Genomic DNA, 15531 nt, shown 5'->3' with positions numbered 1-15531 from the left:
ATACAAATAAAACCATTAGAGGGCGTGACAGTCAGATAAATATTTACATGGTATATTCTCAGACAAAAACATGTTGCTTAGCTACAGTGTATTTTTATCCACGGAAATATGTCAGCTCTGATTTGTATTTATGCAAAACACTGCTTGACAAGTTCTGTTTTACTTTACCTGTCAGGTAGTTCCGTATTCGTGACTTTACATTTAAAAAACTACATTTCCCGAAGCTATGAGGCAGGGTTGACACATTCTTACGCCTACGTGGCACGTTGGGTAGCGTAGTTCGAAGACACAGTAAAGTAAATGCAGGAAACCACATCGAAGCTACATTTCCCATGAGACTTTGCGCTCGTTGAAGGCGGAAGTGTGTGAGTTTTCGTGGTGGAAAAAAGTTCTCATAGTTGTTTTCATGCCAGTGTAGAAAAAAGTCACGCTTCAGTCGTTTCTCGCCTCTTGTGAGACTTTGTTGAAGCCGTTTGAAGACACCAAAGGTAACATGACACCTTCAAACAGAAGCTAAAGCTCTCAGATTTGCTAATTTAGGCTTTACGTCGTAAAATGTTGCTGCAACGGTCGTTTTGAAACACTCGTTTCCTTCAATGGCTAAAAACGGTTTGCTTTTTTGTATTGTTGTTGAGTACAGTCAGACGTTAGCTACAGCCGTTAAATAGTAAAATAGCCCGTCAATAGTTGTGTGTTTTTGCTCGTTAGCTAGCTGCTGAGCCTTTCGGTTACATCCAGATTAACGTTACAGATTTGTGTAGTTTAGCCACACTGGTACAAGTCCTCTGCCAGCGTAGCCAACATCGCTGTCAACGCTAAATGGCAGTTGCTAAGATTAAGCAGGGTAAATTACAGAGAAAGTACTGCACAGCTTAGTTTGAGGTTTATGACAAAGCGCAGACAGGTTGCAAAATACAGTTTGGTCTCCTAGCTGCAGAATTTCTCTACATTGCAACACATCCAGAGCAGAGAAATGCCTGGCATGCTGCTGCTGACTGCCACACCTCGTTTGAGGTGTAGATTTTTTTTTTGTTTTTAGTGAAAGGAGAGAGCGAGCTTTAGGCATTATAATCACAGATAAACTGTTATGAAAGCACCTCCCTGTCTTAGTCATCATGGGAGAGCGACAACAATTGAGTCCTTTGAGGCAGATGAAATGATCAGTGTGTTGGAGAGCATGGTGAATCCACAAGCTGGAGGCAAAGCAGCATGACACCCATAAGAGAGCACCCACAGTCTGCTGCACACAGAGCTAAATATTGTGTCTGATGAAGGATCAGTTCATGGCTGATTTTTTTTTTCAGTAGGCACAGGCGAAATGGCAGACACGAGTAAACAGCTTTGGGTGGGATTACCATCCAAATCTCACGTCTTAGTGACGCTGGAAAGACAGTCAGTTGCATGCCTCAGCAGAGTGACCTTTAAACAATTTGCCCTGTGGGCCTACAACTAATGTCTGCTGTGGTGATTGATTATCTACTGATTATTTCATTTTAACCAATTTACTTTGAATGATTTCTGTTTTGATCATGGGCAGACAATAACTATTATGAAATGTCCATTACAAGTTAATTAGAGCTTTAACAATGCTTTAGAATTAGCCAACACACTCACACACAACAATAAATAAATAAAAAATAAAAAAGAGGAACTTATTATAATAGTTTTTATAATAACTTAAAATACAGGAAATCAAGTTCCTCTACACATTTATGAAACTGGAACCAGCAAATGTTTGATGATTGTGTTTGTTAAATATTAACAGCTAAAACTATTAAATGATGCTCTGAAGTTAAATTTAATAACCCTATGTTGCAGACTAAAAGTGATTTTTAAAGAAATAACTTAGTGCTAAACAGTGTTGTCAGATTCTGAATATCTAAAACAGTTTCAGTACTGATTTTCTGCAGTATCCCAACACCTGCACCAGCTGTGCTTTCTCACTCTCTCTTGGTGTTAATGTTTACTACAGTCATTCTGCTGTTTTCTGCCACAAACCAAGAGAAGAAAACTAGCTTTGTTATTTTTATGTTTTAATAAAAGCTTGATTGACGTTGAAATTTCCAGTATATTGAAAACACTAGTGCGGAATGAATCAGTAAATGGGCAGAAAATTAATTGGCAACTATTTTTTATAATTGATCAATTGTTAGATTAATTTGTCAAGAAAAATATCCAAGATTCACAGTACTCTCACTTTCTCAGATTTGCTTCTTTTCTATGCTTTATGTTACTTTAAAATGTTTGTTTGGGGTGGCAACTGTGAGCTGTCACCCTTGACCAGTAGGATTATACACCACACAATTTATCAAATAATGGACCTATAAATGAACAATAATAATTTAGTTGCGGCCCTTAAATTGTTCCAGTACTAATATCAAGCTGCTGTTTTTGTCTGTTCCCAGGGACCAGTGCCTCTTAAGGATGGGGAGTGAACCAGGCCCAGTTCAGATCGTCACAGTGTGTAAGGAGGAACACTCCTTCACTTTGGACACCGAGGCTCTGACTCGGGTTCTGCTGGATCCCAAGGTCCGAGACAAACATGTGGTGGTGCTGTCGGTGGCCGGAGCCTTCAGGAAGGGCAAGAGCTTCCTGCTTGATTTCATGCTCCGCTACATGTACAGAAGGGTGAGTCACACTGTGACATGATCTTTCAGCATGTCACTCCTCCAGACATCATATTTTACTCCTTGAGTTTTCTTACTGTACGTAGAGGTCAACCTGATGCTGAAGTGTTGTTAAAAGTAAACTTGTATTTTTGAGGCTGGAGCACTTTTTCCCTTGTTGTTGTGTCCGCGTGACTAATGGAAGCAACTATTTTTGAAGCTGGTCCAGACAGCCGCAGTGGTGAAACAGGCTGCAGCGTAATCCATGTGGGCAAATGTGCTTCGTCAGTGTATGTCCACTTAAAGTGTTTGTTTTGGCACTCACAGACTTAAGTTCTTGTTATAAGTGTCCGTCAACATTATGTAAAAGACCCTACAGAGAAATTAAATGTTTTTCCTTTACCCTTTGCTGATCCAGTCTGATTGTTAGAGCATGTTAACAAGTCACGCTCAAAGAGAAGTCTTGCTCTGAAATCTCCCAGACTTGTACACATTGTTGAAATCAGCTCAATATTCAGCCATGACATTGAACATTTTTTAGATAACACTGCGAGTGTGTTTGGAAATAGTCACTCTGCACTCTGGCACAAACTGGACAACAGCACCCTTATTTTAGTGTGAAGCATCAGATCAGATTAGATTTATGCACGCTTTCTGTACGCCAACACAAAACACTCATCTAGCACTCTTATCTCCAACTCTCACAAACGTTTCTGGCGTCAAAAGTCACCCAAGATTTTAGAATGAGATTAGTCCTTGAGCGACACTTGGTCACAGTAAGAAACAAATCAGCAAAAAGTGAGGAAAAATGTTTAATTTTTCTGGTGGGTCTTTTCTGTGATGTTGTCAGACATTTAAAATAATAATCTGAGCCTGTAAGTGGCAAAAAAATCACGTGCCCCTCTGATTACATTGCAGCACACACACTCAATATTTGACCAACTTGAAAAATTGTCTCTATTTGTCACTTAAACACAAAAACATGAGAACATAGGATTCAGTTTAAGAAATAACAAGCTTCCCTTCAACGTATGAGTGCTGATGATACAGACTTGTTCCTCCTGTTGCGTTGGAGGTGTGATAACTTGAAAAATTACTTATAGTCTGTCTTTGACTGACACAATAAGGCCCATCCCTGCTGTAACGTGTGAACTAACTCGTTCACTTCACATGAATATTTGAGAATTTAGTCATAACCTTAATTAAGGCGTGGAGTCTATGTGAATGCCCTCATTTTATTTTTTTTTTGTGCACATCTTGGAAACATATCTGATGCTTGACATTGCAGTTGTTGATAAATCCCACTGATTTTGCCAACTTCATTAGCTTTGCTGCAGTGCCATCATCAGGCCAAACGTTGGGTACCATTTAACGTTTGTGTCGTTTAACCAGTGCAGTCAAAAGAAAAGCTAAATAGGGAGATAATTATGACATGAGTGAGGACTACACTCCATTTTCTGTGTTGTACATTAGGTAGAACAGCTGGAGTGTCTGTTAACACTTGAGGATAGAGTGTCTGCAGCTGCTGCTATATTCCTCAGGATTATTGGAGCTACATGACAAGGCATGTTTAAAATTTTTGATTGAGCCAGAAGGTTTTAATGCACAGAGTTTCACAGAGAAGCCCCAGCCTGCCCCTGGACTGATCTGGAAAGTGTGATTTGTGTTTCTGCAGGGCGATGAAAACTGGCTGGGTAATGATGATGAGCCGCTCACTGGATTTTCTTGGAGAGGAGGTTCAGAACCAGAGACGACAGGCATCCAGCTGTGGAGTGAGGTTTTCCCTGTCACAAAGAGCGATGGAACAGAGGTGCGTGCACCATTTATTTGTTTATCTATGTTTCGTATGTGTGTTTGTGTGTTACCAGATGATTACATGTTACTGAAAAACTACAGTGAAACTAAGGAACACAGTATTTAGAACTTAGATGATAATGTCAAATAATTTTTAGGAAAGGTTTTTATTTTACTTGAGTCATTATTTGGTGTTTGCTTCTTAAAATTAATTCCATATTTTCCACTCAATTGGCCTTTTCTCCTTTTATCTTTGTAACTCCAACCTCTCATTTGTTAGTCAGACCTGCATGTTTCTAGCGCGGAAAAATATTAATTGGATTGTTGATGTACAGAAAATTAGTGAACAACTATTCTGATTATTGAATTAGTATTTAAAACATTAATCAGGCAAACATTTTTGATTCCACCTTCCTGAATTAAATTATTTGGAATTTTTCCTCTGTTTCATATCAATATTTTTTGTTTCTGTGTTGTTGTTTGAATAAAACAAGCAATCTGAAGACGTCACCTTCAGTTCTCGCAATCAGAACCAGAAATACTTAATTGATCCCTGAGGAGAAATTGTGATTCGTTACAGTCCCCTCGATGTAAAGAATAGAGAATTATAAGAAGTAGGAATAAGAGTATATGAATATAAAGTGATACAAGAAATAAGAATGTGCATTATGCTACAATGTTCAACACTAGTACTTAAGATATTGAGAATAAAAGTATGTTCACTGTGCTTAGTCTGTAATGGTGTAAAACTATACAAATATGCGCACTGCGCTACATTATACTGTATAAACTAGTGTTACATTCAGAAATATAAAATATGTATATTATGTTATAGTGGTCACTACATCAATAGAATAAAAACAAGAAACATGTACAGTTATGTGTATTATATGTTGAATAAATATATACATTCAAGAGATGTTGGTAAGAATAAATTAGTATACTGAACACTAATGCACAGTTAAATAATTATTAGTATTACGGCAGTTGAATTATTGCACCAATTTTTGCACAGTATTGCACAATAAAGACAGTGGTGCAAGGAAAGGAAATTGAAACGCGCGTTTCATTCACCAAAAAAATGAATGAATGAATAAATGTGAAAAAAAAATTAGAATGATATACGTATTACTAGAATAACAATGAAATAATTTGTTCATATTACAGATGCACATTAGAGAGAATGAATAATGATTTTTAGAGTAATGATTTGTCCTGTAATTTACTCAACATCTTACATTAATGCAGATAATTTCATGTAAAATAGAATTTTATATTGCTTTTGTTTTTATTTGTAAGTTAAGTGAAGGATTTATTCTGTTTAACAGCTTTTCAGAGCATACATGTTTAGAAGAAATGTAAGTATTCTTGTTCATGTTCATGTCATGTGCTACGTTTTGTCTCCTGTAGGTGGCAGTAGTGTTGATGGACACTCAGGGAGCCTTTGACAACGAGTCCACGGTGAAGGACTGCGCCACCATCTTTGCCCTCAGCACCATGACCAGCTCAGTACAGGTGACTGATCTCCTCTGATTATCACTGATTTTCTTTAAATGATACTGATTCTTGTAATGTACGCTGACATAGTTTTTCTTTTCTAGATCTACAATCTGTCACAGAACATACAAGAGGACGATCTGCAGCAGCTACAGGTCTGTATACATCAGTATTAGAATAGTTAGAGTCAGCCTGATGGTGATTTAATGCAAAAACAGCTCTGAAAATTTCCACCTTTGACAAAACTGAATTAATAACATCTTTAGAATAAGCTCTCCTGCTTCTAACAGAAGGGTGTTTCAGTGACTTTACTTATTAAAAGGTAAATTTGGTATGTGGACCCTGTTTTCCCAAATGTTCCCACATGTTCCAAAGCGACTAATGGGAATAACAGTTTTTGAAATTGGTCCAGTATTGAGCGAGACCGCTGCAGCCAGCCGTGGCAAAACAGGCTGCAATGTAACCACCAGGGGCATGTCGCACCATCAGTGTGCGTCCACGAAAAGTGCTTCTTTGTTTTGCTAATAATAGGCTTGTATTGTTGATGTGGGTGTCTGACAACATTTTGGAAAGAACCCTACAAAGAAAGACCTTTTGGTTAAAGAGGAAGATCCTTTTTGTTTCACCAGAAACAGCCCTGAAATCACAGTTGCCAAACCCAACAGACTCCATCTAAATAAACAGTCATTTAAGTGTGTATAGAGGCAGCATATATTCACATCTAACTGGGTAAATTACGGGTTTATTTCAACCACACCAGAGTTGGTGATTGGAGGAACGGTGGAAAGACTACCTAAGAAGGCTTTTGTGAGTTTAATGTTGTTTCTGTTGACTTTGGATGAAGTGTGTTCTATGATGATAAAATTACTGTTTATTTAAATGGAGTCTGGTGGGTTTGGCAGTAGTGATTTTGGGGCTGTCATCTCACTCTTTAACAGAAAGGTCGACTCTTCCATTAGTCACTCAAACACAAAAATATAGGAAAATAGGGTCCGGGTTGAAAAATACCAAACTTAACTTTGAACATTGCTCTCCAGATTTTTGCATCCCAGTGTTAACTTTGCTTAATGGCCGCCTCCTCCTCACAGCTGTTCACAGAGTATGGTCGTCTTGCCATGGATGAGATCTTTCTGAAGCCCTTTCAGGTGAGGTAAACCACAGGATATGATGCATTTTTTTTTTACAGATGTTGTTGCTCTGTCTGTTGTGATTCACCTTTCATTTTCTCGCCACAGTCTCTGATGTTCCTCATCAGGGACTGGAGCTTTCCCTATGAATACAAGTATGGCTTTAAAGGAGGCGAGGAATTCCTGGATAAACGGTTACAGGTACCGTTTCTGTCTTGTTTAATAAATACACTTGGCTGATTTTAAATACAGAGTTTGGGATTTCACCTTATTATTGATGCTTAAAGGTCAGCGAGACCCAACATGAGGAGCTGCAGACAGTGAGGGAACACATCCATTCATGCTTCACCGACATTTCCTGCTTCTTGTTACCTCACCCTGGGTTGAAGGTCGCCACCAGCCCTGTTTTTGAGGGACAGCTTAGTGGTAAGAGCCCTCGTTTTTCCATGTTATTCTGCTGTGTCTAAGGTTGATATTTAGCAGAATCTGATTTTTGGTGTATTTATTTTGTCAGCTGTTACCCCGGAGTTCAAAGAGCAGCTGAAGAGCCTGATCCCCAAACTGCTGCATCCCGATCGACTGGCTGAGAAAGAAATCAATGGAAACAAAGTCACTTGCATGGGCCTGCTCGAATTCTTCAAGGTAACGTCTCCTCTATCTGAGTTTTCCTGCTCAATCCAAAACAGTTATTCATGTCTAATTATGGCTCCCGACCAAATGTTAGTCGACCAGAAAGGTCATTAGTTGGCAAGATTTCATTGGGCGCTTAGTCACAGAAAAAAAATAAAAATAAAGGAGCTGTGCCTTGTCAAAATAAATCAAAACCTATATGACGGGACCATGTTGGAATTTAATTTGAAAGGACAGACACAGGAAGAGGCCACGCTCAGCAGTCAGACAGGAGTCACATTACAAACCAATCACAGCCGACAGATATCTTTCCCTTCTTCTGTAAATACGCAGTCTGTGATAAATACGGAAACGGATGATCATGTTAGTGCAGGGCTACCCAGAGCTTTACATCTGTCCCACAGACGATAGGCCTACACACTTATAAACAGCACCTGGAAGAAGGTCAGCTCTGCACTCAGGATTTCAGATAAATAGGCTATACGATGCTTGTTAAGGTTGTTTAGCAACTTCAGACGCAACCTGTAGCCGCACCCTTGAAAGCTGGCACAAAAAAGGCACAAGCATAGCACCCAGCTCCCGAACTCACATTTTCCAGGCGGTTAAAGGCGCAGCATGTGTATGGCCTCTAATCTCCAGGGCTGGTACCTGCGGTTATTCCACAGGCTAGTTAATAACATGTCGGGCAGGAAATCCAAAGTGTGGGATCATTTTGAGAAGGTGAAGGACGAACCCAAGGTGATATGTAAACTCATCTTCATTGGTCGACTACAAACATGACGTATCATCTGAAACATGTTAGTAGCTACATGCCCATTAGCCACTTAGCACAATCATTACTGCTTTGCCGACAGCGTCATTAACAGGCGGCTCGCTCAGTGTGTGACGTGCTCTTGTAGATAAAATATAGGCCTATATTAATGAAGGTTCATTAGTACGGTTTTGTATTTCTCTGTAATGTAGCACAATGTTAACAATGTTACTGATACTATTCTTTCTCACACCTTCAACTCAAACTGTTGTGTTGCCCCGCCCAAAATATATCATTTAATAATTAAATTAATATCATAAACATGCGGGCAACTAGTCGACTAATGGCCCTGATTGACGACTATTGTTCAACTAAGAAAAGTCTTAGTCTGGGGCAGCTCTATATCTAATGTTATAATTTTTGTCTCACCAGGCTTACATCAAGATTTACCAGGGAGAAGACTTACCGCAGCCAAAGACTATGCTCATGGTATGGAGATACATTTATACATACATTTTAACAAGCCGTGAATTATTCCTGTTAACTAAGAGCTTTGTTTGTCTCACCAGGCTACAGCAGAGGCAAACAACCTGGCAGCCGTGGCAGCAGCCAAAGATCTGTATAACAAGAACATGGAGAAGGTTGGTCACAGGATGCATTAACTAACTCTTCGCTCTATTTGTCTATCATTGTTGGTGTTACGGGACATGGTAACACCATAATGTGATCCTGACTACAAACGTTCTGTCTTTCCTCTCTAAGGTGTGTGGGGGAGACCTGCCCTACGTGGCTCCTGACTCTCTGGAGGAAAAGCATCAATTCTTCTTTAAAGAGTCTCTCCACAACTTCTCCTCTACCAAGAAGATGGGCGGACAAGAGTTTTGTGACCGTTACCAAGCACAGCTGGAGAGTGAGCTGGAGGAAATGTGGAAGTCACTCAGCAAGCACAATGAGGTAGACTATTTCACAAACATGACGTAAGCTTTACGCCTGTTTAACATCGAAGTAATCATTTGAATCTTACACAGAAGTACCTCATTTATTCTATTGTGTGGCGTTTGTGAAACATTTAAGTTGTCGTCCACCTTGAAATTATTCTCAGTAAAGTATATTATAATTGCATGCATTTCTGTTAATGGCGGTGATGTGATTTGGGAAGTGTCTTAATCATCTGTTTTGTCTCTTTGCTTTAAAAAGTCAAAAAATCTCTTCAGCGCCTTCCGGACACCTGCAGTGCTGTTTGTCCTGGTGTGCCTCCTCTACGTGCTGTCAGGTATACTGCTCTTCGTCGGCCTGTCTACCTTCGCCCTGGTGTGTGACTGTACTCTGGGTGTGGTCATGATGTCCATGCTGACGTGGGCCTTCATCCGCTACTCCGGTCGGTACCGGAATGTAGGGGGAGCCATCGACCAGGCCGCAGGCGTCGTCCTGGAACAGGTAAGAATAACAGGGCTGATGTCTGACCGTGTTATAGTCTTTGTTTTTTAAATGTATGTACCCATAAAAGTCACTAGAGGGAGCAATTGATAAAGGACAGACATGGCGTTCAGCAAATTGAGACTTAAAGAAATATAGTAGTGATCTATATTTTGCCTCACCTGCCAACAAACTGGTCACAAAAACAACATAAAAAATAGTATGTAAAGAGAAGTCCCATTTTAGAGCTCGTTGAGAGAGGTCTGTACCTTGGGACAAAAACAACAAAAGGGTTTCAGACACTGTTAGACCATCTAACGAGCACCTTTGTAAGAGTGTACTAGGCACATATCAGCAGGAGTAAGCCTGCTAGATGATTGACAATGTTCATGTTTCTATTAGTTAACTTTGTCTGCTTTTGGTGCTGCGTACAGTGGGTTCGTCGTCACTTGTTTGCTTTTTTAAACAGGGTTAATATGAGCAGTGAGACTGAATCATACACAGTAAATGTGTATTTAAAAAGTGAAGGCAAAAAAACTAAAACATGCTAATAAGGTTGTCTGTGGGTTCATAGGGGCACAGTTTTATAACAAAGTCCTGCTCTTTTCTCTTCCTGGAAAAATGTAAATATAACTTTTGATGACTCATCTTGAGCCTAGTGAAGTTTCACCAGTGAAATGGGATCTGTGGCGACCAACTAACCCCGCCTGTCTTATAAAACCACACTTTGCCAGCAGGGCAGTATCAAATTAGGAGGTGTATGTTTAGATATTATAGCTGGTAAACCTGTTAAACACAGAATGTGGCTGATGTCTGATTATTCATTTAACCGTTGTCCTCCTGATTAAACAAGGCAGGTGAGTGAGTGTCGAGGCCAAAATCCTCTCAAGCTCCACATCGAGTCATGTTTTTGCCCAAACCAAATGTCACAGTTAGGTTCATACCTTGGTTTAAGAGTCATGGTTCAGTTCAGTACAGTGGTGAAAAAATAGATTCATACAGACATGTTGGTTTTCATTTAATTTGAATAGAGTAGTGTCAAAGACAGACAAAATCCTCTCGCTGGGGACTGAGAGCATTTTGCCCACTGACAATTTTTGATAAACTATTTACATTAAAAAAATAAGGAACATTTTAAACGCTTGTGTATTACACTGAACAAACACTCAAAGAACACTTTCCCAGAAGACAACAGGTTGAAATAAGGACTTAAAACTGAAAGGCATCTGTTATGCTATGAAATTAAAGATACCTGGAGTAATAAATACAACTTGTGCATTAGGAGGAGTGTTTCAGTTAGTTTTACCTTGGCTATATGCCGGTGTTAATGCCAGTTGCTTCAGTAATTGTTTCATCCTGTTCTGGTTTAATATCTAAAGGCTGCTTGAAAGCAATGGGGATAAGAAGTTGGGCTCCAAAATGTTTTTTCCTCATCTTGGTGATCGGCACATCTGGGTGATGCTGTCAAATGTGCGTTAGCATGGTGGATGTGTTTCCATTCACATCCCCTACAACAGTAGAGGAACACCGACACATTGTCCTTGTCTTATACACTACTCTATCTCCGGTGCTGTTGTAGCTGACCAGGAAGCTGCAAGCAGGTTTTTCTAGCTCCAGCGTTTCATTTTCCACACAGTCACAAGCCAATCCACTCGTTGTGCCAACCTCAGTAAATGCTACTAACAATGTACAGCTATAACTTTGCAGGTGGGACTTACACGTATGAACTTTGGTTATACATTAGGTGCATCAGTCTAGATACTGTGTATTCTGCGTGCCGCTGCGTTCAACAGACCTTGATCTCACATACAGTGACAGTTTTGTGTGAATACATAAACAGCCCTGCATGTTAATATTTGATTAAATCCTTCAAGAGCTGAACTCCACCCAGATGTTCTGTTGCATGTGGAAATGTGTTTCACTGTGACTTGAACTATTGCAACCCCTTTCATTTAGCCATTAAAGGTATACTACATAAGACTGTGGGTGACTGTTCATAACCACACTCGCCATCAAAAGTAAAAGCTAGCCCTAGATTTACTCTCAGTGCTATGTCTCTTGGATGACTGCTGCTTATGGTCTGGCACCTGGTCTTTACCGTCTTATAAAGCCCCGCCCTCGCCTGAGCACTGAAGGGGTGCACGCCTATGAACATCCTGAACACAGGAAATAAGAACACAGGCAGAGGGCAGAGTTTCACTGCCACTCACTTCTAGTGGGTTATAAGTAATGACTGAGAGGAAGTATCTCTGTATGAGTCTATACATTATTGTTGAGGAAAATATTGCATGGTATATTTAAAAATTCATATGTAGACCTTTAATTAGATAACAGACACCATTTTAAAAGTATAAGCTGGATCCAGCGTCCAAACTCAAAATGGTGAGAGTCTAAAAACCCTCAGAGGCAGTTCAGAGTTGAACATCATGCCTCTTACTCACATGAAACCGGAAGTGGTTTGAACTGGTGCACTTCCTGACAGGGCTAAACATATGACGGTGAAGCTGAGAGGTTTCAGTGAATTAACCACAGCAGCAGAAAAAGAAAACTCAAAAAACAGAAGTTGGCGAGTGTTGCAAGAAACACTGCACACAGCATGCCGTCGAATTAATTATATTCCCTTTTTTTTCTCCTCTGTTTTCAGGCCACGGTGGTGTTGAACAAGTCGAGAGGCACAGGCGCCAGTGACCAGAAGAAATCCAGTTAGAGGACCTCTGAGCCTTTGTAATCTCGATGCAATGCTACCAGCGCACAACACAAGCACACATTCAGAACTAAAGCCTTATCATGCCACCCATTGGAACAAACATGCAGCTAAACCACATTGGCAGTACAAACATGATGCCAATTCACCAGCATCTTTATTATGCACGTTACTCAGCCTGTTAAAGTCCAGGCTTGTTCAGAGGTGACTGAGGCAGGGGGTTAAAGCATCCAAATCCCTCCTATTGACACTTCCTGTCTTAAATTGGCACTGCCATCATTTAAAAGTTTACAATTGGTCTTAATAGACGAGTCGATGTTTACCTTTAAACTTATAAAACACTTAGTTGGTTGTATATTGTTTGAACAGGGGGAGTCAGGGTGATTTCCAGACAAAGCTTCTGCAGTATATCTTATTACCTTTAAAAAGTGCTGGCTTTAAAGCTTCTACTTTATACATATTTCTTTGTGGCGATATTTTTTTACTTTGTGGCCTTAAAAACATTCCATTCTGTTTGTAGATTTGCTTTATATTTTATATAAACCAGCATTTTTAGAAGGGTGAAACTGTCACTGCTTTGAAAAGACAAGAGGATACGCACTTTCTTTATAGCACAGTAAAGTTTTGGAAGCAGCATGTAATGGGAGCTCAGTCGAATCTCATTTGTTTCAAGTGCTTTGCCATTTATTCCTTGATGGAAATGTGTTACACTTTGTAGATTTTGATACTATATATACGAGACTCTTCTAGTGTAATAATATATAGGAACCTATATTCTGCAACATTTTCCAGCTCCAAAGATAAGATAACATTATTGGAATACTCAAAGGTGTTGAACGCACTACATAATAGAAATAGCGACCAGTCAGCCAAAGAGTTAGCTTTAAATGTTTGAATTATACTTCAGCCTGCGAGTGTTAAACTTACATGGGACAAATAACAAGCAGGATGTTTACACATACAGAAAGCACAAGCAATAAGCAGTAAAAACGTATCGAAATGAAACCTATTGGCTGTTTTAAGTTTGCAGTACACAGGGACAGATTATTATCATTTGTGGTTGTCAAAAAATCTTATAAGGGACACACACCTGAAATCATGAACACATATTTTCCTCTTACTTGTAGTGCTCTTCATCAGTCTAGATTGTTTTAGTGTGAGTCGCAGTGTTGGAGATATCAGCTGTAGAGATGTCTGCCTTCTCTCCTATATAATGCAACTAGATGGCACTCGGCTTGTGGTGCTCAAAGTGCCAAAAAATACTTTGAAAAACTCATCAGTAATTTCACATTTCAGAAATCATGACCTGGTTACTCAAGATAATCCACAGACCTTGTTGTGAGCAGTTTCATGTAGGAACTATTTCCTTTCCACCAAACTACACACACCAACCACATCACCGCGCAGAAGGAAGTGTGCATCTACTACTAGCTCACCTAGCATCACTGGGCTAGCTAACGTTACAGCCCAGCTGAGGAGGACACCATCAATGTTTAGATCTTGAGCTGTCATGAGCACAAGCCTCTCATAAATGAATAGATGCACTCTTCCTTCTGCACCGTAATATGATTGGTGGGTGTAGTTCGGTAGAAAGAAAATAGTTCCTACATGAAACTGCTCACAAGGTCTGTGGATTATCTTGAGTATCCGCATCATGATTTCTGAAAAGAGACATTGCTGTTGAGTTTTTCCAAATTTATTTTTTTGGCACTTTGAGCACCACAAGCTGAGCGCCATCTCGTTCTATTATATTAGAGAGAAGGCAGACATCTCTACAGCCGATATCCCCAACACTTCAGCTCACACTGAAATAAGCTAGAGTAAGAGGAAAAATTTGTGTTTTTGATTTAGGGGTGAACTGTCCCTTTAACATGTAATCATGTTTGCACAGAAATTAATTCCTGATGCTTTTAGCGACCATGTGTAGCCTATGATATCAGCTCCACTGTGAGAAAACACTGTGATACATCACTGTGATGCATTGGTTATCTTGCTGCAGCTAAGAGTGATATTTCAACCTTCAGAGTTACTCTCCATAAATGTTTTAAAAGTGATCATTAGGAAACTTTACAAGAAAACTTTGTCAAACGTCTTTCTCAACATGACAAACTGTTTCTTTTTGGTAAAATAATCACTGTATGAGTCCAGCTTGAAACCATTGCGTGCTCGGGTCAGAGCTTTGCTTTGAATGAAGTGCACGTAAGGGTTGCATAACATATAATAAAACCATATTACAGAAAAGGAGAAGATATTACATTTGGGCTTGTCTCTTACCTGCAGCCATTTAACCAATCAGCCCTATTTTTCCAAAAAACAGTCATACAGGGAATTAAAAACGTCGACTACACAGGGGATTTATTAGGTTTTATTTTTCCTTTGTGGAGCCAGGCAAGGCTTCTCAGGCCAACTCAGAATGAATCAGGCACTGGATTAAAGGACTGATTATTTGCAACTATGCCCTACATCTCTGAATATGAGAGGCAGATTCTTTCAGATTGGAGAAGTGGAATGACAAGCATTTAGTATTGTAAAATAAGCCTTTTATATGCCATAAGAGCAAAAGTCTGAGGCTGTAATGATTTTGTATTGTGTACTTCAACAACTAACCATGTATTTCCTGAGCTCGAATACAGTGGACACAAAAAGCTGATAAACATGCTTTAATCTCACAGTGACTCCATGATACTGCAGGTAGAAGTCATAAGAATACAAGAGATGTGGAAATTTGGAGGATGAGAGACTTTCTCATGATTTTTGACCATCATTTTTGCACATTCCTAGCAGTCCCTTTCCACGAGAGGAGGAAGATTCAAGATTTTTCTACAAGCACTTTCTATTGCACTCCCCCTCCTCCTTGGTGCGTGTTGCACACAGCTCATTCCAAAAGTGAATAAATGCATGCAATATTGTAGTTACGGCTAATGTAATCATCTCTCGCAGGGGTATGGTGGCCTTGACTTGAGAAATGCTGTTTTCTAAAGAATAAACAAAGCTTGAAACTGTTAA

General features: G+C 39.6%; 1 protein-coding gene across 1 annotated transcript; it reads left to right on the top strand.

Moving 5' to 3' along the window:
- The first annotated feature begins 348 nt into the window (after window positions 1-348).
- atl3 (atlastin 3) lies at window positions 349-15531 on the top strand. The gene is made up of 14 exons (XM_050042057.1): window positions 349-488; window positions 2406-2628; window positions 4282-4416; window positions 5811-5915; window positions 6002-6052; window positions 6986-7042; window positions 7133-7225; window positions 7312-7450; window positions 7539-7666; window positions 8838-8894; window positions 8975-9046; window positions 9168-9359; window positions 9603-9842; window positions 12466-15531. Exons 2-14 carry the CDS (start codon window positions 2425-2427, stop codon window positions 12526-12528), a joined length of 1536 nt encoding a protein of 511 aa, XP_049898014.1. The 5' UTR covers window positions 349-488; window positions 2406-2424; the 3' UTR covers window positions 12529-15531.

The sequence above is a fragment of the Epinephelus moara genome, chromosome 4 (assembly GCF_006386435.1).
Source record: "Epinephelus moara isolate mb chromosome 4, YSFRI_EMoa_1.0, whole genome shotgun sequence".
In the NCBI taxonomy this organism is placed as follows: domain Eukaryota; kingdom Metazoa; phylum Chordata; class Actinopteri; order Perciformes; family Serranidae; genus Epinephelus; species Epinephelus moara.
The sequence above is the reverse complement of the archived record's forward strand: the minus strand, read 5'-3'. Positions and strand labels throughout refer to the sequence as shown.

Excerpts from the sequence above, each read along its gene's own strand:
- atl3 (XM_050042057.1), top strand. The coding sequence starts at position 2,425 with ATGGGGAGTGAACCAGGCCCAGTTCAGATCGTCACAGTGTGTAAGGAG. Across the intron at positions 7,043-7,132 it reads TCTTTCTGAAGCCCTTTCAG|TCTCTGATGTTCCTCATCAG; the intron begins GTGAGGTAAACC and ends TTCTCGCCACAG. Across the intron at positions 7,226-7,311 it reads TCCTGGATAAACGGTTACAG|GTCAGCGAGACCCAACATGA; the intron begins GTACCGTTTCTG and ends TGATGCTTAAAG.